Source organism: Neoarius graeffei, chromosome 24 (genome assembly GCF_027579695.1).
Source record: "Neoarius graeffei isolate fNeoGra1 chromosome 24, fNeoGra1.pri, whole genome shotgun sequence".
Lineage (NCBI taxonomy): Eukaryota > Metazoa > Chordata > Actinopteri > Siluriformes > Ariidae > Neoarius > Neoarius graeffei.
Genome location: NC_083592.1, coordinates 32,052,999 through 32,077,854, shown reverse-complemented (window position 1 = coordinate 32,077,854; position 24,856 = coordinate 32,052,999). Strand labels below are relative to the sequence as shown.

The following is a 24,856-nucleotide window of genomic DNA, read 5'->3' as shown; positions in this document are numbered from 1 at the left end:
ATCCTTACATGTTAACAAAGAAGGATTTTTCCTGTGAGTTGGAAAACTATCCATCTGTTGAGTTCCCTGACATCTCAGACTACCTGGTGCTGCAGGCAATGTTCTACATGGACACATGGATGAAAACCTGGAAGAGCATGAAGGCATACAACTTTTTATATGTTAAAGATCTGGGGATTAGGACACTACAAGATAGACAGCGGTAGATGGATCTAAGTGCAGGAAGAGTGTTTATTAGCAGGCATGATATTTTCAAAAATGAAAGCGAAGCAGAATCATAGAGTATTTATATAGCGTTTATAAACTCTGCTCGAACCAAACGTGACGGTGGTAGTGATGATACTTCACAAAGCCTCTGTGAAAACAGCATCTGTATCTGCACATGCTGGTTGCACTCAAATCAGTATCAGGTGTTGCCCGTAATGACTGGGTCCCAAGCGTGCACACAACGCACTCCATGAGCATGCGTGGCTGCCTGAGCTGCACCACACTCAAGTCCACGAAGGCATGACAGTCAAATGTTCACCTGCTGTGTGGTCACAACTTTTGGCTTACGTGTATATCGCCAAGCATCGGTGTCAAAATGCTTCATTTTCATCAATAACCCGTCGCAAAGCATTGCAAGTTGTAGTGTGACCATAGCTTAATGAGGTGGATGCGACGTCAGATGCAACCCTTCTCCGTGCTCTCATGGAAGGCGGTTGCATTTCTCTCCTCTCGTCTCCTTTTATCCAGCTTGTGCTCTTTGTTTCGTCTCGTCTGCCTATACTTTTTTTTTTTGAGAGACTCTCTCCGCATTAAATTTCTAAACTAAAAAAGCATGGATTTGATAAACTGGTCTCCTAACGAAATTGACACAGTTTCTGGGTTCGGGGGAACCCACCTGTCCTGCTGGAACATCTGTGGAGGACATTGAAGATATCTACCTATTTGGAACCATGATTACCAGACTTTTGCTGATTTGGATTAGGCATTGCTTGCCCTGGTATATCGAGGAAATCGGACAACGGTGACACCTGTTCAAAGCCCCACAAAGCTGCCCGATATGATTGGAGCAGTGGGCAAAGCTGTCGGCACTCAGACTGTGGCAGAACTTGAACCACAGCATGGTTGTCATCTTGGAGACGCTTTCGGCTTTGCAAGGAATAAGTATTTCGGAGACCAAACAGAATTGAATTGGACAGAAATGGACAGATATGGACAAAATGGACAGATATGGACGAGTGGTGTGGACGTGTAAAGACTGCGTCCGTTCGAAAGACCAAACAATCTCCATCTTATCGACATTCGGCTCCCTGAACAGCACCGGCCTCGATCAAGGCCGTTGCTGGGGAAACATTTCCCCCAGAAGGTCACTGCTGGGAGACACTCTCGCATTCTTCGTATTCCTTCCCCAATTTTCCGCGGTCGCCGTTTTTCACCCCCAGTGTGACAAGTGGGTGCGTGACCAGCGCCGTTTGCATGGCTGCAGGAGCGGACGGCTGCTTGCTTGCACTGGGTTACCTCTACCTCCTCCCCTCCCCTCCTCAAGTCCCATGTTTTAAAGTGTACTTGTGTTATTGTGTGCTTGTGCGGAGGTTTTTAAATGTTCCCACACTGTATTCCTGATAGGAGCATAGTGGGGGGGGGGGGGTGTTCTTTTTTCCTCATCTTTCCTCATGTTACTACTGTGTTTCTTTTTCTTTTCTTTTATCCCTGTCTTCCTGTCCTGTTCCCCCTCTGTAAGGACAGGTTGATGGTCAATTTCACTGGTAACAGTGATAATAAAGGGTTCATTCATTCATTCATTCAACCCAGCAATTGTGCTCTACTATGAGGAAAAATTAGCTACAACTTTGGGGGGGGAATTGTGGCCCAGTAGAGAGTGCTTTGCACCCCACTAATGGGCCATGGTCCAGTGGTTGAGAAACACCTGTTATACAGTGGGGCAAAAAATTATTTAGTCAGCCACCAGTTGTGCAAGTTCTCCCACTTAAAAAGATGAGAGGCCTGTAATTTTCATCATAGGTACACTTCAACTATGAGAGACAGAATGGGGGGAAAGAATCCAGGAAATCACCATTGTAGGATTTTTAATGAATTAATTGGTAAATTCCTCGGTAAAATAAGTATTTGGTCACCTACAAACAAGCAAGATTTCTGGCTCTCACAGACCTGTAACTACTTCTTTAAGAGGCTCCTCTGTCCTCCACTCATTACCTATATTAATGGTACCTGTTTGAACTTATCAGTATAAAAGACACCTGTCCACAGCCTCAAACAGTCACACTCCAAACTCCACTATGGCCAAGACCAAAGAGCTGTCAAAGGACACCAGAAACAAAATTGTAGACCTGCACCAGGCTGGGAAGACTGAATCTGCAATAGGTAAGCGGCTTGGTGTGAAGAAATCAACTGTGGGAGCAATTATTAGAAAATGGAAGACATACAAGACCACTGATAATCTCCCTCGATCTGGGGCTCCACGCAAGATCTCACCCCATGGGGTCAAAATGATCACAAGAACGGTGAGCAAAAATCCCAGAACCACACGGGGGGACCTAGTGAATGACCTGCAGAGAGCTGGGACCAAAGTAACAAAGGCTACCATCAGTAACACACTACGCCGCCAGGGACTCAAATCCTGCAGTGCCAGACGTGTCCCCCTGCTTAAGCCAGTACATGCCCAGGCCCGTCTGAAGTTTGCTAGAGAGCATTTGGATGATCCAGAAGAGGATTGGGAGAATGTCATATGGTCAGATGAAACCAAACTAGAACTTTTTGGTAAAAACTCAACTTGTCGTGTTTGGAGGAGAAAGAATGCTGAGTTGCATCCAAAGAACACCATACCTACTGTGAAGCATGGGGGTGGAAACATCATGCTTTGGGGCTGTTTTTCTGCAAAGGGACCAGGATGACTGATCCGTGTAAAGGAAAGAATGAATGGGGCCATGTATCGTGAGATTTTGAGTGAAAACCTCCTTCCATCAGCAAGGGCATTGAAGATGAAACGTGGCTGGGTCTTTCATCATGACAATGATCCCAAACACACCGTCCAGGCAATGAAGGAGTGGCTTCGTAAGAAGCATTTCAAGGTCCTGGAGTGGCCTAGCCAGTCTCCAGATCTCAACCCCATAGAAAATCTTTGGAGGGAGTTGAAAGTCCGTGTTGCCCAGCGACAGCCCCAAAACATCACTGCTCTAGAGGAGATCTGCATGGAGGAATGGGCCAAAATACCAGCAACAGTGTGTGAAAACCTTGTGAAGACTTGCAGAAAACATTTGACCTCTGTCATTGCCAACAAAGGGTATATAACAAAGTATTGAGATGAACTTTTGTTATTGACCAAATACTTATTTTCCACCATAATTTGCAAATAAATTCTTTAAAAATCAGACAATGTGATTTTCTGGATTTTTTTTTTCTCATTTTGTCTCTCATAGTTGAGGTATACCTATGATGAAAATTACAGGCCTCTCTCATCTTTTTAAGTGGGAGAACTTGCACATTTGGTGACTGCCTAAATACTTTTTTGCCCCACTGTATACTCTTGCTGTGTCTTGGTCAGTGTCTTGTCCTGTCTGCTGGCTGCACAAATAATTGCCCCTTGGGGACAATAAAGTTACCTTTGACCCTTTGACCCACTCTATACTCTTGCTGTGTCTTGGTCAGGAGACTGGCAACACTACAAATGCGAGCCTGACCAATCATCATTCATGTCCTTGTGTGTCATCAAGTAATTTGAAAGAAGATTGTCGATTATGGCTACCAAGGAACGTGTCATAGTTGTTGTCAACCTAGGTGAGAAAATACAAAAAAATTGTGAGATGCTAGACTTTTTGTTGGGTGGGTCATCCCAGATGCCACTTCATTGTACTTTATGTCCCACTACAAGGCCTGTTAGTCATTCCTGACGTTCATATTTGGGCTCAACACTTGAAATTTGTCAGCCATGACAAATTTGTGGCAAAATTGGGCTGAATTTGTATAGTCTGATCCTGGCATAAGTTGTACATGGAAAGGTGGGATAATGTGTGTGTGTGTGTGTGTGTGTGTGTAGCAGTTCGGATGGGTGGGTGGAGCACAGAAGGACGGCAGGCCAGAACTGAGTTCACAAAACTCTTTTATTTTCACTTTTCAGCATACTTTCACTCTCTCAGCCACACACGCACACGCAGACTCCAGTCGTCTGGTTGGGGAGAGAGCTCCCTCTGCTCTCGCTCGCTCTCCTTAAATAGGGCGCGGTCACTGGGGAAGACACACAAACACAATTAACCTCAGGTGCAGTGATTCTGCCACTTACCTTCCCTGACTCCGCCCTCCGGTCACAGACTGACGCTTGGCCACGCCCCCGCTGCCACATGCCCCCGCTGCCACATACCCCCACCACCCGACTCAGGCCGGGCGGCTGTCTGGCCTGTAGCCGACTCCCCCCCCCTTGACGGGAGAGGAAGTCTGCCACGACCATCTGCACCCCCGGCTTGTGGATCACCTTGAAGTTGAAGGGTTGGCGTGACAGATACCAACGGGTGATCCACGCGTTGGCATCCTTCATGCAGTGGAGCCACTGGAGGGGTGCGTGGTCCGAACAGAGGGTGAAAGAGCGTCCCAGCAGGTAATAACAGAGGGTGAGGACCGCCCACTTGATCGCTAGGCACTCCTTTTCAATGGTGCTGTAGCGCCCCTCACGCACCGACAGCTTCCTACTGATATACAACACTGGGCGGTCCTCCCCCTCCACCTCCTGGGACAAAACAGCCCCCAGCCCTCTGTCCGACGCATCCGTCTGTAACATAAAGGGGAGAGAAAAGTCAGGGGAGTGTAAAAGTGGCTCCCCACACAGTGCAGCCTTTACCTCAGAAAAAGCCCGCTGGCATTGCTCCGTCCACTGGACCGGATCTGGTGCCCCCTTTTTAGTCAGATCAGTCAGCGGGCTGGTGATGTCCGAATAATTAGGTATAAACCTACGATAATAGCCAGCCAGCCCCAGGAACTGTCTCACCCCCTTTTTGGTCTTGGGCCTCGGGCAGGCCGCAATTGCCACTGTCTTGTTAATTTGGGGACCCACCTGCCTGTTGCCCAAGTGGAAGCCCAGATATCGTACTTCCACCCGCCCAATCGCTCACTTCTTCAGGTTGGCTGAGAGACCCGCTCGCCTCAGCGACCTAAGGACGGCCCTCAGATGTTGGAGGTGTGTTGGCCAGTCATTACTATAGATAATGATGTTGTCGAGGTAGGCGGCTGCATAGGTGGCATGGGGGCGGAGGACCCTATCCATAAGCCGCTGAAACGTAGCGGGCACTCCAAACAGCCCAAAAGGAAGTGTGACAAACTGGTGTAAGCCGAACTGTGTGGAAAAGGCCGTTTTTTCTCGGGATAATGAAGTCAAGGGGATCTGCCAATAACCCTTTGTTAAATCCAGTGTCGAGTAAAAGCGAGCTGTGCCTAGTCGATCGAGCAACTCCTCAATATGAGGCATTGGGTATGCATCGAATTTAGACACCGCGTTGACTTTCCTATAGTCTACACCAGGGGTGTCAAACTCAGGCCTGCGGGCCAATTTTGGCCCGCGAGGTACTTAAATTTGGCCCGCGAGGTCATAAACAGATCCGTATTATAGCTGGCCCGCCGCGTATTCTATACAGCGCATCCGTATTGGAGCTGGCGCACCAGTGTTCTATTCAGCACATCAGCAGCGCGGCCCATTGCTGCATCAGTGCTACATACTATACATTCAGCATATCATGCCGATAACACTCCAAATCCCAAAATGCCTTGCACTGTTATTGCTGCCTTTTCTGTTCACAAACAAATTCGTATCCATGCAACCAGACAAACTTTTCTCGAAAATGGCGAAGCGAAAGATTGATAATCAGACTTTTCAAGATAGGTGGGAGAACGATTACATGTTCATATTATTCAAGGACAAACCTGTTTGCTTGGTGTGTGGATTTACCGTGGCTGTCACTAAAGAGTACAATTTAAGACGGCACTACGAAACTAAACATGAAGACAAATATAAGAATCTGGATGCAAAACTCAAGCTACAAAAGGTAGAGGAGTTGAAAACAAGTCTGCTTTCAAGACAAACTATGTTTATCCAAGCAAAGTCACGAAGCGATGCTGCTGTCAAAGCTAGTTTTACTGTTGCACAAGACATCGCTATATCAGCCCGACCCTTTACAGAGGGAGAGTTTGTTAAAAACTGCATGGTGAAAGTGTGCAATATCGTGTGCCCAGAAAAAAAACAAGCATTTCAAAACGTAAGCCTCAGCAGAAACACCATAGCTGAGCGTACATGTGAGCTCGCCACCAACCTGCAAGAGCAGCTGGTGGAAAAGGGGAAAGACTGTGGCATATTCCCTTGCTGAGGATGAGAGCAGTGACATAAGTGACACTGAGCACCTGTCAATCTTCGTCCGTGGAGTGGACTCTAATCTGTGCGTTACGGAGGAACTTTTGGGAATAAAGTCGATGCACAGCACAACCACGGGGAAGGATATTTTTGAAGAGGTGGCCAAGTGTGTTAATGAAATGGGGCTATCTTGGGAGAAACTCGTGTCACTGACCACAGATGGTGCGCCAGCGATGTGCGGACAGAGGAGCGGACTGGTGGGCCGGGTTAGGGAGAGAATGCAGGAGCATGCAGCAGGTGAGCTTACTGTGTACCACTGCATCATACACCAGGAAGCGTTGTGCGGGAAAAGCATGCGAATGGAGCATGTGTTGAGCACCATGACGGGCGTGGTGAACCTCATAACGGCCAAAGGACTGAATCATCGTCAATTCAAGTCCTTCCTTGATGAAATTGGCTCTGAATACACAGACGTGCCCTACCACACTGACGTGAGATGGCTAAGGCCGAATCCCATTTCACCCCTTGGACCAACCCCTTGGCCCTTCCCCTCCATTTTGCGCGTTCACGTGAAGGGGTAGGGGTATCCCAATCCCAGTTAACGCGGAGGGGTAGGGGAAGGGGTAGGGCTTCTGTACCCCTCCAAACGGAGATTTTCCTGGAGCTGACTCCGAACGAAGGGGTTTGAGTGATTTCCCACAATGCCATGCGGATTTCAGCGAGATTTCATGCGGATTTCAGAAAGATGGCGGTTCCCGCGGCGAAAGATTGTCATAAATGTATTTTCTCCATTATTTACGTGTTTTAAGTTGTTATCCAGAGGAAACACGCCGCTTGATTCGCTTTCGAGCTGAGAATGAGCAGCGATTTCTGAAATCCAAGCTGCTGCTAAAAAGCTTTGGGAGTGAGTATTGTTTTCGGTTGCTTTACTGCGTACGTTTTGTTCTGTTATTCTCGCTTTTATTGTTTTACATGAGTGTTCTGACACCTCATTCTGTCGGATGTGGTGCACGAAGCGCCAAAGATATCCCATTCAGTGGTGTTAGTTAACAAATCACACCCTGCCAGCAGAGATTTCTGGTTCTGCCTCTGGCTCTGACTGTAGCGGCTGGTCGCAGCCAATGACGCATTTGGTCGCGTTTTGCTAACGTAAACGCTGACGGAGGTACGCGATGACGTATGCGATCATTGAAGGGCTATCCCAATACGTAAGGGTTGAATTTCAAGCCCTATCCCTTGTAGCTCAGTTTCAAGGGGAAGGGCCAAGGGGAAGGGGGAGGGGAAGGGGTAGAAATTAGAATTGGGATTGGGCCTAAGTCGAGGGAAAGTTTTGAACAGGTTTCTTGAGCTGCATGAGGAAATCTGCCAGTTTTTGGAGAGCAAAGGAAAAGACACCACAGGCCTCAGGGACAAAAAATTTCTGTGTGAGCTGGCATTTTTGTGTGACATCCTGAAACACCTTGATGCGCTCAACCTGCAGCTTCAGGGGCGTGGCCACGTCATCACAGATATGTATGCTGCTGTCAAGGCTTTCAGGACCAAGTTGCGCCTGTGGGAGACTCAGCTGCTGGGCAGAAATATGGGCCACTTTCCGTGCTGCCAAGCAATACAACACCAGATCTCGCCTGCCACGGTGCCAACCGCACAGTTTGCTGAAAAACTCAGCCTACTCAGCGCCGAGTTTACTCGACGATTTGCCGATTTTGAAGCCCAGAAATACAGATTTCAACTGCTCAATAATCCGTTTACGGTTGACATCGAAAGCTCACCAACCAACATTCAAATGGAATTGATTGAACTCCAATGTAGTGACGCGCTCAAGTCAAAGTATGACACTGTGGGTGCCGCAGAGTTTCCACGTTTCCTCCCCGAAACAATGCCACGACTTCGTGAGCAAGCTGCTCAAACACTCTCTATGTTCGGCAGCACATATCTGTGCGAGCAACTGTTCTCTTTGATGAAGATGAACAAAATGCCACTCAGGAGTCGCCTCTCAGATGAGCACCTTCACTCAATTCTGAGGATTTCCTCAGCTCAGAGCTTAACCCCAGACATTGATATGCTCGCATCTAAGAAGAGAAGCCAAGTATCTGGCTCGAACCAATGCGAGTAGCCCATGTCAGACCGTATAGCAAAGATTGGTTTTCCATGAACTGTTAATAGTTGAATGATTTTCATTGAAGGCACTTATTATAATTTTGGTTGTTGGCCTGCAAAAAAATATATATAATTTTTTCTTTTTTTAAATTAAATGTAGGTAGTCTATTGGATTTCTTTGGTATAAACAGAAATGCATTTGTTTTATTTCACATTTTATTTCTTGTTTGTTTACAGTGTTTTATTCAATAAATATTGAGTTTGGCCTGCGACTTAGTCCCAGTTCTTAATTTTGGCCCCCAGTGAATTTGAGTTTGACACCCCTGGTCTACACAGAACCGGACCGACCCGTCGGCCTTGGGTACCAAGACCACCAGGCTGCTCCAGTCACTGTGGGACTCCTCGACGATGCCCATTTCGAGCATGGCCTCGAGTTCTTCCCGAACCACTTTTTTTTCTTGTGTTCGGGTAGCCTGTAAGGGCGGCTATGCACTTTCACCCCCGGGGGCGTCTCAATGTGGTGCTCTATGAGGTTGGTGCGGCTGGGCAGGGGTGAGAACACATCAGAAAACTCGGTCTGCAACTGGGCAACCTCCGCGAATTGGGTCGGGGAGAGGTGGTCTCAACAGGGGACCGGAGAGGTACGTGATGCCAATGTTCCCTTTTGAACCTCCGGCCCCAGCTCCGCCTTCTCCGGAACCACCGACACCAACGCCACGGGGACCTCCTCGTTCCAGAGTTTGAGCAGATTGAGGTGGTACACCTGTAGTGCCCCACCCCTGTCCGTTCGCCTCACCTCATAGTCTACGTCCCTGACTCGCCGTGTGACCTCAAAGGGTCCTTGCCACTTGGCGACTAATTTGGAGCTTGATGTGGGCAACAGTACGAGTACTTTATCTCCCGGTGCGAACTCCCTGAGGCGCGTACCCTTGTCGTACAGGCGGGTTTGTCGCTCTTGGGCCTGCCACAAATTCTCCTGGGTTAGGTGGGTGAGTGTGTGGAGTTTCGCGCGCAGGTCAATAACGTATTGGATTTCATTTTTACTTGGTGAAGGTCCCTCCTCCCAATTTTCCCGCAGCACATCTAGAATGCCGCGCGGCTTACGCCCATATAACAATTCAAACGGGGAGAACCCCGTGGAGGCTTGGGGGACCTCTCGCACTGAAAACAACAAGGGTTCAAGCCACTTATCCCAATTATGTGTGTCCTCACTTATGAATTTTTTAATTATATTCTTGAGGTTGCGATTGAACCATTCAACTAAACTGTCCGTTTGTGGGTGATACACGCTGGTGCGGATCGGCTTAATACCCAACAACCCATACAGTTCATTTAGTGTACGTGACATAAACGAGGTGCCTTGGTCAGTCAGAATCTATTTCGGGATTCCAACTCTGGAGATAACACGGAAGAGCGCTTCCGCAATACTGCATGCTGAGATATTGCGAAGAGGCACCGCTTCCGGGTATCGCATTGCATAGTCCACCAGAACTAATATAAAGTGGTACCCTCGTGTTGACCGATCTAATAGCCTGACGAGATCCATCCCAATTCTTTCGAACGGGGTCTCGATTAATGGGAGAGGGCGCAAAGGCACTTTTGGAATGGCCGCTGGATTTACTAACTGGCATTTGCGGCACGCTGTACACCACCTACGGACATCGCCACGAATCCCTGGCCAATAGAACCGGGCCATTATTCGGGCTAGTGTTTTTTATCCTGCCCTAAGTGTCCAGCCATGGGATTAAAGTGAGCCGCCTGGAATGCCAATTCCCTGCGGCTCTTCGGAATCAAAAGCTGCGTGACTTGCTCTTTAGTCTGAGTGTCCTGCGTCACTCTGTATAATCTATCCTTCATAATTGCGAAGTAGGGGAAGGACAGGGTGGCGTTTGGCTGGAACATTTGACTATCGATTACTCTCACTTGGTCAAATGCATGCCGCAGAGTCTCGTCTCGCGACTGCTCTAATGGAAAATCCGCAAGGGATTCCCCAATAGAGCGAGGAGGAGCCGGCGGCTCCTCACTCTGACGTGGAGATGACGTAGACGGCTCTGTGACAGCTGCTCCCGCCAACGCGACACCGGGACCTCCCCTTATTAAACTACGGCAGGACCCACTCTTCACTAGATGACTCGTTAATTCCCCAAATCCCGGCCAATCCGTCCCCAAAATTAACGAGTGGGTAAATTTATAGTATAATTAAAATTATACTATAAATTTTTCCCCTCGAAAAAAAATGTGGACTGACACTAAAGGGTAGTTGTGAACATCCCCATGCACACACAACACCTTCACCAATTGTGCTCCCCCCAATGCCTCGTCTTGCACCAGGTTTTGGTGGATTGAGGTCTGATTACAACCAAAATCCACCAACGCCTGATGTGTATCCCTTTGGATACTCACTGGTATGCGATACGCTCCGGCCCGATCGAGGGCGGCTCCTGGCGTGTCGGGGATCCAAACCACCGCGCCCACCTCCATTGCTGAGCACTGCTGTTGGAGGTGGCCCGGCTCCCTGCAGCGCCAGCAAACCGGCCCGGGCTTCCTCTCCGCACTGGTGCTCTGGGGCTCACTCACCTGAGGGGGGAGGGGAGAGACAGACACAGAAGGGAGAAACAGGAGGGCACCGCGGGTGCGGCGGGCTGGCACCGCGGGTGCGGCGGGCTGGCTGGGGTGGGGCCGGCCCCTGCCTCCGCGGTGGGGGAACGGGGCGAGGATGAGACACGGGAGGAAAGGGAGAGAGAGAGGAGAGGGGAGAAGAGGTTGTATGCTGTCCTGCCGTTGGGGCAGCCGCCAAATGGTCCTCCGCCAGCTCAATTGCCTGATCCAGTGAGGCCGGGCGGTGGCACTGGACCCACTCTGCAGCTCCGGCTGGTAGGCACGTGATGAACTGCTCCAGTACCACCTGGTCGATGATTCCCTCGGCGTCGCGGTTGTCGGCCCTCAACCACCACCCGCAGGCGTCCCGGAGTTGCTGGCCAAACGCGAACAGCCGGCCGACTTCCTCCAAGTGCAAAGCGCGGAAGCGCTGCCGTTGTTGCTTGGTGGTGCACCCCACACGCTGGAGGACGACCCGGCGAAGGTCCACATAGGCCAGCCGGCGGTCGGCGGGGAGCTGTAGCGCGGCCAGCTGCGCCTGTCCCGTTAGCAGGGGGAGGAGGCGCGCTGTTCCATCAGCCACCCCGAGGTCTTTGCTACATGCTCAAAGAGCATGAGGAAGGCCTCGGGGTCGTCCTGCGGGCCCATCTTTGTCGGGGGGACGGGCCCGCGGCGGTGGACCCCGCCGACGCGAGGAGGTGCCGGAACGCCTGTTGCTCTTCCTGCTGAGCCAACACCAGGGCCTCGAACCGCTGTTCCTGCTCCTTCCCGAGGGCGACTAGCGCCTGGTGCTGGCTTTGCTGGGCCGTGGTGAGGGCGTGGACCAGGTCGGCGAAAGGGGAGGACTCCATGGGGCTGTTCTGCTTCTGCGTTCCAAGTCCCGGGTTTCAGCACCACTGTAGCAGTTCGGATGGGTGGGTGGAGCACAGAAGGACAGCAGGCCAGAACTGAGTTCACAAAACTCTTTTATTTTCACTTTTCAGCATACTTTCACTCTCTCACCCACACACGCACACACACACTCCAGTCGTCTGGTTGGGGAGAGAGCTTCCTCTGCTCTCGCTGTCTCTCCTTAAATAGGGCGCGGTCACTGGGGAAGACACACAAACACATTAATTAACCTCAGGTGCAGTGATTCTGCCACTTACATTCCCTGACTCCGCCCTCCAGTCACAGACCGATGCTTGACCACGCCCCCGCTGCCACAGTATGATTTATTTATTTATTTATTTTAACTGGTGTAATGCTCAGATTGTAGTCCCATCCAAATCCATCACATCAGTGAATGTTATGGACTCTCTTGTACATGAAATAAAAGGAGATGTAGAAATATCACTAGGTAACTTTGTTATATCCTGTGGGGAAGATGTGCTTTTTTTTTTTTCTCCCCCAGTACAAAGACACTCCAGTGATTTTTTTTTTTCTCTTCTTTCTATCACTGGTCCGAACCATACCCAAATCAAGTATTGGCTGAATTTTTAAAAAGCTCAGATGTTTAATAGATGTTTACAAGAAATTGTCAGAGAAGTTTGAAGTAAGGGTCTGAATTCCTAGTTCAGGTACAACCCCAATTCCAAAAAAGTTGGGACAAAGTACAAATTGTAAATAAAAACGGAATGCAATGATGTGGAAGTTTCAAAATTCCATATTTTATTCAGAATAGAACATAGATGACATATCAAATGTTTAAACTGAGAAAATGTATCATTTAAAGAGAAAAATTAGGTGATTTTAAATTTCATGACAACAACACATCTCAAAAAAGTTGGGACAAGACCATGTTTACGACTGTGAGACATCCCCTTTTCTCTTTACAACAGTCTGTAAACGTCTGGGGACTGAGGAGACAAGTTGCTCAAGTTTAGGGATAGGAATGTTAACCCATTCTTGTCTAATGTAGGATTCTAGTTGCTCAACTGTCTTGGGTCTTTTTTGTCGTATCTTCCGTTTTATGATGCGCCAAATGTTTTCTATGGGTGAAAGATCTGGACTGCAGGCTGGCCAGTTCAGTACCCAGACCCTTCTTCTACGCAGCCATGATGCTGTAATTGATGCAGTATGTGGTTTGGCATTGTTACATTGGAAAATGCAAGGTCTTCCCTGAAAGAGACGTTGTCTGGATGGGAGCATATGTTGCTCTAGAACCTGGATATACCTTTCAGCATTGATGGTGTCTTTCCAGATGTGTAAGCTGCCCATGCCACACGCACTAATGCAACCCCATACCATCAGAGATGCAGGCTTCTGAACTGAGCGCTGATAACAACTTGGGTCGTCCTTCTCCTCTTTAGTCCGAATGACACGGCGTCCCTGATTTCCATAAAGAACTTCAAATTTTGATTTGTCTGACCACAGAACAGTTTTCCACTTTGCTACAGTCCATTTTAAATGAGCCTTGGCCCAGAGAAGACGTCTGAGCTTCTGGATCATGTTTAGATACGGCTTCTTTGAACTGTAGAGTTTTAGCTGGCAACCGCAGATGGCACGGTGAATTGTGTTCACAGATAATGTTCTCTGGAAATATTCCTGAGCCCATTTTGTGATTTCCAATACAGAAGCATGCCTGTATGTGATGCAGTGCCGTCTAAGGGCCCGAAGATCACAGGCACCCAGTATGGTTTTCCGACCTTGACCCCTACGCACAGAGATTCTTCCAGATTCTCTGAATCTTTTGATGATATTATGCACTGTAGATGATGATGATATGTTCAAACTCTCTGCAATTTTACACTGTCGAACTCCTTTCTGATATTGCTCCACTATTTGTCAGTGCAGAATTAGGGGGATTGGTGATCCTCTTCCCATCTTTACTTCTGAGAGCCGCTGCCACTCCAAGATGCTCTTTTTATACCCAGTCATGTTAATGACCTATTGCCAATTGACCTAATGAGTTGCAGTTTGGTCCTCCAGCTGTTCCTTTTTTGTACCTTTAACTTTTCCAGCCTCTTATTGCCCCTGTCCCAACTTTTTTGAGATGTGTTGCTGTCATGAAATTTCAAATGAGGCAATATTTGGCATGAAATTTCAAAATATCTCATTTTCGACATTTGATATGTTGTCTATGTTCTATTGTGAATACAATATGAGTTTTTGAGATTTGTAAATTATTGCATTCCGTTTTTATTTACAATTATTTACAATGGCTTATCTCATTTGAACTGATATGTACTACAGACATCCTGCCAGTGTTACTTACCACACATTTGTCCAGAAATAATCTTTCAAACTGTACTCTAGATGTAAGGGTAGTATCTCACTGGGCTGCGACAGCCCGCGACTAGTTGGAGACACAACAGTTGTGGAAAAAAATATGCGAATTAGCGACAATTTTCACTTGGAATCACACTGAATTGATATTTGCATACTTTACCGCAATTGTTCCGTCTCCAACTAGTCGCAGGCTGTCTCAGCCCGGCTTTCCCTTGGCAGGCAGGGAAGTAGAGGAAGCCTCACGAAAACTGACTTGAGAAGGGTTCGTGAGGCTTTGCGACACCAGCGACGCATTTGCGGCTATTTTGAGAGAAATTTTGTCGCGCAAATTTTTTGAACATGTTCAAAATTTCAGCGACGAAGGAGCGACACTTTGCGACTCATGCGAGGAAATTGAGAAGCCCCGCGAATGTTTCAGGACATTTTTGAAAAACTCTCGCGAATGACATTTGCAATTTGTCACAGCCCAGTGAGATACTGGCTTAAGACACCATCTTTTTTTTTTTAAACTCTAGAATTATTATAGAGTTCATGGTCTCTTATAGACTACTTTCTGTTATATGGCACACAGAGATAATTGTTGGAGATTGGTGGAGATCAATCTGGGTCATCATGGGCATCGTTCCAGATTTGAAGTGCAGAATTGTCCACTGATTTATCACTTGGGATGAGCAGCATTTATTCCGTCTGCAGTGGTAGCAAGATGGAAAAATGTTGTGATTAAAGCATACTTTAGTTTTGCTGTCAGAAAGGGTTAGACACTTACGATTTACTTTCAGACATGCAACATGTATTTTGTTATGCCAGGGATTGTTTAAGCAACTTGTCGTAAAGTAAATTTGGCTCTGTAAAAACTCAAGTTTGCGAAAACCTGGAAAATACCATTAGCAGATAATGTCGTCATGTGTCTCATGATCTTTTGTTTGAATGAAAGCGTCCAGTTATTTGGTATCGAGACCAAATAAAACTTTTTCAGTCAGTGCTGGTCATCCATTTCCCAAAACCCTCTTTTGCATTGTCATTGAGAACAAAATGTTATACCTAAAACTTCTCCAGGAATTTTATTTTGATGCATCTTGAGGAACCCTGGCATTTCTGCATTGGAGTTAGGGGAACTGTGTAGAGAATTGGTTGATGTGCAGTGTGTTCAGACCTCTGATTTATGGTTTGGCATTTGCAAGCAGTGAGATTGTGTTCATAATCCGAGAAGGCGGAAGATGTTTAACCTCATTCTTCCTCTTTGCTTGTAATAGTCCAACAGTGGATCACAAACTGTAACGCTAAAACATCCTGTATAATCGCTGAAAAGCTGCAGACGTCACCCCTCAGTGTGTCTGGTACCTTATTTTTAACTAGTAGTATTTGCTTAAAACAGCTCCCTGCTGAGTCTTTGTTTTTCTTCCTCCGATAAGTGAGCGTAGTTTCACTGCACTAACAGTCCACCACAGGATGGAAAAGTGATAACCAAGAGCACTGTTGTACAAAGTATTTGCACTTTTAGTGCTTTTTTTGGCGCTGGCTAGTGCCGGTCTGTTTTATACTGGCAGTGAAATGCTCAGGCAAATGTTCCTACAGGCAGTAGATTGAGTTTCTTGCTATTTACAGAATTAGTGGAATTTCTGGTAAGGTCAGCCTGTTTATCCTGCGCAGCAAAAGATCTCATCTCATCTCATTATCTCTAGCCGCTTTATCCTGATACCAGGGTCGCAGGCAAGCTGGAGCCTATCCCAGCTGACTATGGGCGAAAGGCGGGGTACACCCTGGACAAGTCGCCAGGTCATCACAGGGCTGACACATAGGCCAAGTTTACATTAGACCGTATCTGTCTCGTTTTCTTCGCGGATGCACTGTCCATTTACATTAAAATGCCTGGAAACGCCGGGAAACGGGAATCCGCCAGGGTCCACGTATTCAATCCAAATCGTGTCTGGTCCGGTGCTGTGTAAACATTCAGAATACGCGGATACGCTGTGCTGAGCTCTAGCTGGCGTCGTCATTGGACAACGTCACTGTGACATCCACCTTCCTGATTCGCTGGTGTTGGTCATGTGACGCGACTGCTGAAAAACGGTGCGGACTTCCGCCTTGTATCACCTTTCATTAAAGAGTATAAAAGTATGAAAATACTGCAAATACTGATGCAAATACTGCCCATTGTGTAGTTATGATTGTCTTTAGGCTTGCCATCCTTCCACTTGCAAGTGGTAAGTGACGTGCATGCCCGACATGCACTGAGATCTCACACACACTGGCTCAGTCCCAAATCACTGCTCGTGCGCTATACTCACGTGCTCTGTGAGCTGCGCAGGGCCGGAGTGCGCACCCTCCAGAGGGCACTCGCTGTTCAGGGCGGAGTGATTTGGAGCGCAGGATGCCTGCGGAGCCGAGCGTATCCGTGTATTGGCGTTGCTATGTGCACGCGAATCGTGTATTGGCGTTGCTGTGTGCACACTAATCGTTTTAAAAACGTTAATCTGATGATCCGCTGATACGGTCTAATGTAAACCCCACCATAGACACAGACAACCATTTAGAGTCACCAGTTAACCTAACCTGCATGTCTTTGGACTGTGGGGGAAACCGGAGCACCCGGAGGAAACCCACGTGGACACGGGGAGAACATGCAAACTCCGCACAGAAAGGCCCTCGCCGGCCACGGGGCTCAAACCCGGACATTCTTGCTGTGAGGCGACAGCGCTAACCACTACACCACCGTGCCACCCGCAGCAAAAGTTCTTCCTCTTATTTTGCATACTCTGTATTGTTTCATGGCCATTGAGTTTGGTGAACATTTGGATTGCTCTCCAGCACTATGGTCAGGTTTTGAGCTCAGAACTTGCCATTTGTTTATATCTCATGGTTCATACAGAGTACTTGTTAAAATTGTGTATTATGATCAGCTAGGTGTTGTACAGTATACGGAAACTGTCATAAATGGCTGGGAAATCTAATCCCACCTAAGACTTGCTTATTCTAATAATCAGTGTTTATCGGTTATTTTTAACAATGTAATGATGATTATGTAAGCAGCTACATGATTAGGACAGTTTACATGAATACATAATTTTCTTTGGTAGATGTTTATGCAGCATGGTATTGTTTTCCAAATGTGTGTTAGATTTCTCACACCTGCTATTTTTTTTTCTCTCTCTCCTTTTGACTTCTGTGTCTTGCTGTTTTGTTCCATAGCAAGAAATGTTTTTTGCTTCCCCCCCCCCCCCCCCCCCCGATTATGATCACAATTATCCATAAATGCTGGTGTAATGCAGGCGTGAAACTTTTACGCCATGCAACAGTCTTAATTGGCATTCATGCACATGATGAAGCTGCTTTCCTCGTCTACTTGATTCTCTCTGTCTTCAAAATCCTAGTAGAGTTAAGTCTGATTTAACTACAGGAGCATTGCAAAAACAAACTGATGGCTTTGGATTCATTTTACTTTAAAAATCTTGTAAATTCTGTTTCATATATCAAAATTTAAAAAGTAATGTACGGGCCATTCACAGAAAATGCAAGAGATCATTATTATGAAAAAATAATGCCTAGTTGTTGTCTTTACCGTTACCCATAAAGACTTTACCTTATAGAGTAATGGTAAAGGCATCTCATGGCATTTTTGGGTCCCTGAATACAGAAAAAAGAAATTATGCATTTATTATCCCATCCTAACTTGCTACTTGGCTAACTAAACTTTTTCAACATGCAGCATCATTATTTTTTATCATTTGGGGGTAATGGCAAAGAGAGTTAATTTCCCTGACATCTTGAAATTTAATATTTACCTGATCAGTATCCTGGATTCCAGCACTCATGCACCAGTGAATTATTATTATTATTATTATTATTATTATTATTTTAATCTGATTTTAGTTGCTCAACATCCTGGTCCTTCCTCATGTAACTGCACTGCCCTCTATTGTCAAAGCCCTGAGTTACAGCATGATTTTACCATTTGGGTAACGGTAAAGACGTCAAGAAAGTACACATTCTGCGCATATATTTTTGGCTATACACCAAAAACCATTGAAGCAAAGATCATGTTTTTCCCACAATAAAAAGTGAAGATATAGAGGTAATATTTCAGAAAGAAAAGTGAAAATAAAATTTAAAACCAAAGGAATTTATTTTCATTCAAATTTCACTAATCCTCATTTAGACACATGGAGGTAATGACATTTTGATATATTTAGGCTAAATAAAATTTTTGCAAATGCAGATAAGTTGTCTCATAATAATAATAATAATAATAATAATAATAATAAAATAAAATTATTTTATTTTTACTGCTTCTGTTAAGTTCCTTCTTAAAATAAATGTATAATAGAGGGCCAGGATTAATGGTTTTGGAGAAAAAAAAAAGCTTCATGTTCAAAACTGAATTTGTCACATTTTCAGAGAATGGCCCATATACTTCTGTTTAGGTGAAATACACAAGCGTAGTTTAAGGCAGTTTGTGTTGTATGTTCATAGTCTGTGTTGTATTTGATGCATGTATTAAAAATACTGGTGGATATGGGAAAATATATCCAAGTTGTCAGGTTAATATTGCTGAGATTTATTGCTAACGCCAGTGTCTGAACAGCTGGAAGGTTGAAGGACTGCTGATGAAATCAAGCACCTTAAGAATGGTTTTGTCTTTAAGACTTTATATGTGGGTTGAATCTGATGTCACATCTGCCTCATTAGATATGCAAGACATGACATTATGGTCAGCTAAGCTCACTGTTCACGAAGCGTTACTGTCACTGGGGCTCCTTGCTAGTCGTTAAGATGGCTGACATTTGCATTGTTTTGGACTGCTCGGACCAAACAAACCATGAAACTGATAAGTTTCTTTCAGGTTCCCTGTGAAGTGATTAAAAAGGGTGAAAGAGACTGATTTTATAGGATTTTAGGAGCAAAAGATTTTAGGAGACAACAAGAAAGGTGGCTCTTGCTGCGATGGAGGGGAGCAGAGTTGAAGAACGCTCGAGTTTGCAGTGATCACTTTGTGAGAGCTTTGGAAATTCCTCTGATTTATTTTGTTTGGATTTGCAAATCACTTTTCTCACCATTTTCCGTTATTTCGTGATGTTTTGAAGTTCAGGAGACACTTCAGTCCTTAAATGTGTTTTTGTTTACCGTTTGATTGTGGTCGCCATATTATAAACTAATGCGCATGTTTTCAATTTATTTAACAGGCAGTCTGTACAAGGACGATGATGTAGATTGGGCTCCTGCACTGAACTAGAGAGATAAGATAATCGAGACGATCCACGTAAACATAAAAGCAGAGCTAACGAGTTAACAGCATGAAACTGCTTCCCTGGCCATAGAGTTATAATGAACCGTGATCGCTTCTCCGTCCTGTTTCACCAATGGAGCACTTGCATGTGACGTCACAGCCGATCCAGATTGTGACAGACGCCATCTTGTAGGTCAAACGCCATATTCCGCCTTCTACTTCTGGTTCTACTTCTGCTTTTACTTCTACCTTTTCTTCTGGAAAACTCTACTATATACAATTCTACTACAACGGCTGCGGCTACAAGCTCTCCCTACCTGTGCACGTTTTTTATGTTTTTTGTGTGTATTTTTGCGCGTTGTTCGTCTGTACCGGACTTCAATATCCACTACAACCGTATGGACTTACTGGACATTGGTTTCCAGCAGAAAATGACGGTTTGTAGCGATTTCCATCGCATGCACAACATTCCGGACGAGAAAAAAAAAAAAAACATTCCGGACGAGACAGCGAGACCAGCGTGGTCTCCGTGGATTGTTATTGGAAGCAAAGCGAAGGAGGTGGCGCCGGGAGCAGAAGCAAAAGCGAGGCTACAGGCAGAGCCGGCCTGTTGACTAAGCTCAGAAAACAGCTACTCAAACCTCCACTGCCAAGCCTCTACCTCTCCAACGCCAGATCCATGTAAACAAGACGGACGATTTGGAATTACCTTATTCTATTCTATAATCGGCTGGTCAGTGCTATACTCAATACTTAAGTGACTTACCCATCCAATGAGGATTATTTTCTTGTTTACAAGATGCCACATCTGAGTCGCTGACAAATCCTGAATTTCTGTAAAGAAAACTGTCCAGAGATTTATAGGCACGCAGTGCTTCACCACTGAACAGCGAGGGAAAGTTGATGAGGTAATCATACACGTCCGGGTATTCCGCTGGCAGTTCAAAATCCAGTCGTGAAAACTCCGTCCGGAAAGCCATAAGGGTCACAAATCTGTAGATCGTTTATTTTAGACACATATCTAGTTATCTGTTCATTAGAAAAATGAGCCGTGTAGTCCGTCGGTTGAAATTGATCCATTCTGTACATGAGTGCAGCAGTATTCAGCGGTGTTTTTGACCGACAAGATGGGGGTTGTGTACTTTCCGGTCACGTGACTGCAAGATCTCTATACCCAGGTCTTTAAAGGTGCTTTTGTGAATGTTTTACCTGGAAGAGAAGAGCAGGGAGGATTGGGAATCGAGCGGCTGTGGTTTGTTTCCACACGATATTAAAACTTGTAGCGTCTTAGCAATCGACGCAAAGACGTGTACAAAAAGCCCCAAAATGCCTATTTACCGGGGCATAAATGATACATGATTTATCTTGTAGTCTCTTGATCCCCAGATCTATAACCCAGTCACATATAAAAAGTTGAGTGCCTTTATGTTCTTTCAGTTTCTCATCTGTTTGTCTGTGTAGAACGGTATCTGCAGCACCAGGTAGTTTGAGATGTCGGGGAACTTAATGGATGGATAATTTTCCAACTCCTAGGAAAAATGCTTCTTTGGTCATGTGTAAGGCTCTATCCCATCGTAAAGAGCAACTTTCTGAAAGTATCTTGACTATACAATGGCCTCTAAAGTGCGAAAAGAGTCGGAGACAGTTTCACTAGCTCTTTGCATAACTGCAGCTAAATTGGTTTGTCTGACCTCCACTTCATTCACCGGAAGTAAACTCGCAAGCAAAAGTCACATTTATTGAATACAACTTGTTGGGGAGTTGCTTTATCGTCCAGTCCTCATGGGGTAAAAGCAATGTAAACAATAGTCCCTTTTCAACCATGGTGGGGTGTGGTGTTTTTATTAAAAGAAAAAAAAAAGTGTGCCCGTTAGATGAAGCTCAGTGTTTTGAAATTTAAACAAATGCAGCCACTCCCTTTAGTGTTCCCTCCAAAAATGCACCTCTTTATACACCTTCATGCCTGTGCAAGAAGGGCTTTCTGGATTGACAGTCATTCCTCCTCATCGTTACTGGTTGGATGCTGGGGGTCCTTCATATTTTTTTCTTTCCCATTTACAGAACCTAGGGCGCCACAGAGATCAGCGTTTCTCCTCTCAGCTCATCTTTTATTGATCTATGCTGGAAGGTTAGAAAAACAATAAGGGTTAATACAAGGGATGATTTTGCCATGGAACATCCAGCAAAATAGTAGCCCTGGATAATCCTTGTGGTGATGAATGTTTGTGGTAAGAAGGGACAAGGCGATACCGATCACAGGGCCGATTTGGCCTCTCTTTTCTGTTAAATATTTCTGCTCAGTTTTTATAACCTAACCAGACCGCAGCTGATAGTTATCAGTGCTGACATGGAAGCTCTTAAACGGTGAATCACAACATCCCAGATTTTTTACACCCTTTCCATGATAAAGTAACATTTACAGATTCAAAAACTCTTCCAAGGCAGTTCAACAAGGCTATGCTTGTTGTTACAAGGCTTTATTGAATCCAGCTTGCTGTACATGTTGGCTTTTTATCGGTCCTCAGCTGAGGATTTATTTATACATCCCTCATTTCACCATGTGAAACTTGCACTGAATAAACTTTAAAGCCTGTATCAGTGGGTCTTAAACTGTGTGCAGCCAGGAATCACTTTACATTTTTTTTTTGCAAATGTATTTTATGACCATAACCCAACATTAAAACATTTAAAATGTATACACTACATGTCCAATGTATGTGGAGACCTGATCATCACATGCCCATTCTAAAACCATGGGGATTAATATAACTTTCATTCTTCTGGGAAGGCTTTCCACTAAATTTTGGAGAGTGGCTGTGGGAATTTGTCCATTCAGCCATAAGAGCATTGGTGAGGTCAGACACTGCCGAAGTCAGCGTTACAATTCTTCACAAAGGTGTTCGTTGGGGTTGAGGTCAGGGCTCGGTCTACTTGAGTTCTTCCACACCAAACTTGGTAAATCATGTCTTCATGAACCTTGCTTTGTGCACAGGGGCATTGTCATGCTGGGACAGGTTTGGGTCTCTTAATTCCTGTGCTTCACATACACTTAGGCCTGACTATTATGCAACTTAATCTAGGCTGCTAGTTTAGTGTTAAATATCTTATCTAATCCCATCTCCCCCTGGCCTGGCAAGCCAGACTAAATGTGAATATTTAGTCTGGCCTCGATCCGTAGACATTTCCGACGGGGGTGGGTAGGGACAACCCGCTGTCTTTCAAACTGTCTCTGTGCGTATAGGCCAACGCTCTGACCAATCAGCACAACAGTGACTGTGACGTAGTCAGAGCGCGCAGTGGGGGAGACCTTGAAATAAATAATTTTTCAAAATGCGTATTAATTAATAAACAGGTTCTAGATATTAAGAAGTTTGGAGATAATGACCACAAGTTTGGAGTCTGTACCACATACTTAACATACACTTATTTTTTTTCAAGTGTTTTTCAAGGGTTTGCTTAAACTGTTTTTGAGAGTTTTTATTTAGTGGTGTTTGGTGAAATAATTTCCCTTAAATTTAAAATAACGGGAAAATAAGAAACAATCAAAAAGTAATGTTTCAAAGCTGTTTATTAATTCTTCGTACTGCACAAACTAGCCCCATCCTTTTGGCTACGAGCGGAGCCAGCTGGTAGATCAGACTTTTGCCATAGCCAGTCGGCAAAACAGCGAAAACGTCCTTCTTGAAAAGGAATGAGCGGAGAGCCTCTTCCTGCTCATGTTTCAATGAAAACTCCAAGTCTAATTCTTCTAAAACTGATTCCAAAGCGGAGTCAAACGCGCGCTGTTCACTAGCGGTAGCCATCTTTCCTGTTGTGCTTTCTCCAGCGTCGCGCAGCTTTGTCATCACTCCTGCAAAAGCCTGCCCAAAGAATCCAAACAAAAATCTTGCGTTGTGATTGGCGGGCACGATTTGATGCCCGGGGTGTTTTTGTTTATATGGTGCGAGGCTAGACCCACTCGCTAGGCAAAAATATTTTTGGCCGCTAGGCGGGTGGGTCTAGTTTACGAGGCTAATCTCCCCCCACATTTACCTCTTTTTCAGATCACATCCCAGAGGACATGCGGGACCCCTTTTACACAGACCAGTATAAGCAGAAGCACATCAAGCCTCCTGTGATCAGGCTGCTGTTGTCCTCGGAGCTCTACTGTCGTGTGTGTGGCCTCATTTTCAAAGGGGACCAGGCGGCCTCCCTTCAGTCCCACCAGTCAGTCATCCAAGCTCTGTCTCGGAAAGGCATCTGTGTCATGGAAGGAGATGACACGCCCGTTAAGGAACGTGACCTCACGTGTCAGCCAATCAAAACGGTGAGAGTTGAGTCTGCCTGCATCATCTAACTTTCTCGTTTTATCTGATGTAATTGGGATTAATGGGTTGCATTTTATAGAAAGGGTTCACATGCAATGTGTTGGAAGTCTCTGTGCTGTAGAAAAGCTTCCGTGGTCTGTTAGAAGCCGTGACAGATTAGATGTACAGTATTGAGAAGAAGGAAACATGGCATTGTGTGGCCAGAGTGTATGCTTCAGTGTGGGGAAGTCTTCCTGTAGTAACATGCCTTATCTCCACACCAACAAGGCAGGCAGGAGAAAAAGTTCTTTGCTGTCTGTTAATATCTTTCACCAGTGCAAACATTAAAGCAGGGGCTGCCAATAAGAGATTCGAAAAGGAGTGGATTACATTGACTTCTGTGATTGTGCTTGAAGTCTGCAGTGATTAGAAATTGAAAGTGCTAATGATTCAGCACTGTCCACTTACCTGCGGCTTTATCCCTGTAGATGCAAATGTTTTTGTTTTTTTTTGAGCCCACGCCCTGTCCAAGGCTTTGTGCGGCGGAACCCGCATGAACCTGTTTGACAACGCCTGATTGTTCCAAGGTGCGAGTGTGTATAACTGTGTTGACGTGTTTTGTGTGAATCTGTCATGACCAGTATTGCACCAGCATGTTCAGCACCAAACTTAAAGCAGCCCAAACAAAGGAGAGTGAATTTTATTTCATTTGCCTCATGTAAGCTTTTTAGACGCATATTTTAATAATGGTTTAAAGGTCCCATGGCATGAAATTTTCACTTTCTGAGGTTTTTTAACGTTAAAATGAGTTCCTCTGACCTTCTTAAGTCACCCCAGTGGCTAGAAATTTCATAATGTGTAAACCAAACTATGCCCAATATTTGAGAATGGCGCGTCAAAACGGCGCGTTGAGAAGCTCTTCCCTTGCCGACGTCAGCAAGGGAGATGATCCCCACGCCCCCCCCTCTGGATTCCCACCCACTGTATGGATTGCCCGCCCAGCTCAAAAGTTGCCACCAAACATGGAATTTGCGCTGTACATGGATGTGACAACACAGAAAGGAGTCTGTTTTTACTGCCGACGGGAGAGCCCCTGAAGACGCAGTG

The 24,856-nt window shown here is 45.7% G+C and overlaps 1 protein-coding gene across 3 annotated transcripts in view; it reads left to right on the top strand.

Moving 5' to 3' along the window:
* Nucleotides 1-24,856, top strand: part of LOC132872303 (calmodulin-regulated spectrin-associated protein 1-B-like) — a 120,518-nt gene that overhangs the window by 5,710 nt on the left and 89,952 nt on the right. For all 3 annotated transcript variants that reach the window (XM_060907058.1, XM_060907057.1, XM_060907059.1), the window contains exon 3: nucleotides 23,507-23,769. In XM_060907058.1, coding sequence (XP_060763041.1) covers nucleotides 23,507-23,769 — 263 coding nt within the window. The remainder of the gene's footprint in view (nucleotides 1-23,506; nucleotides 23,770-24,856) is intronic.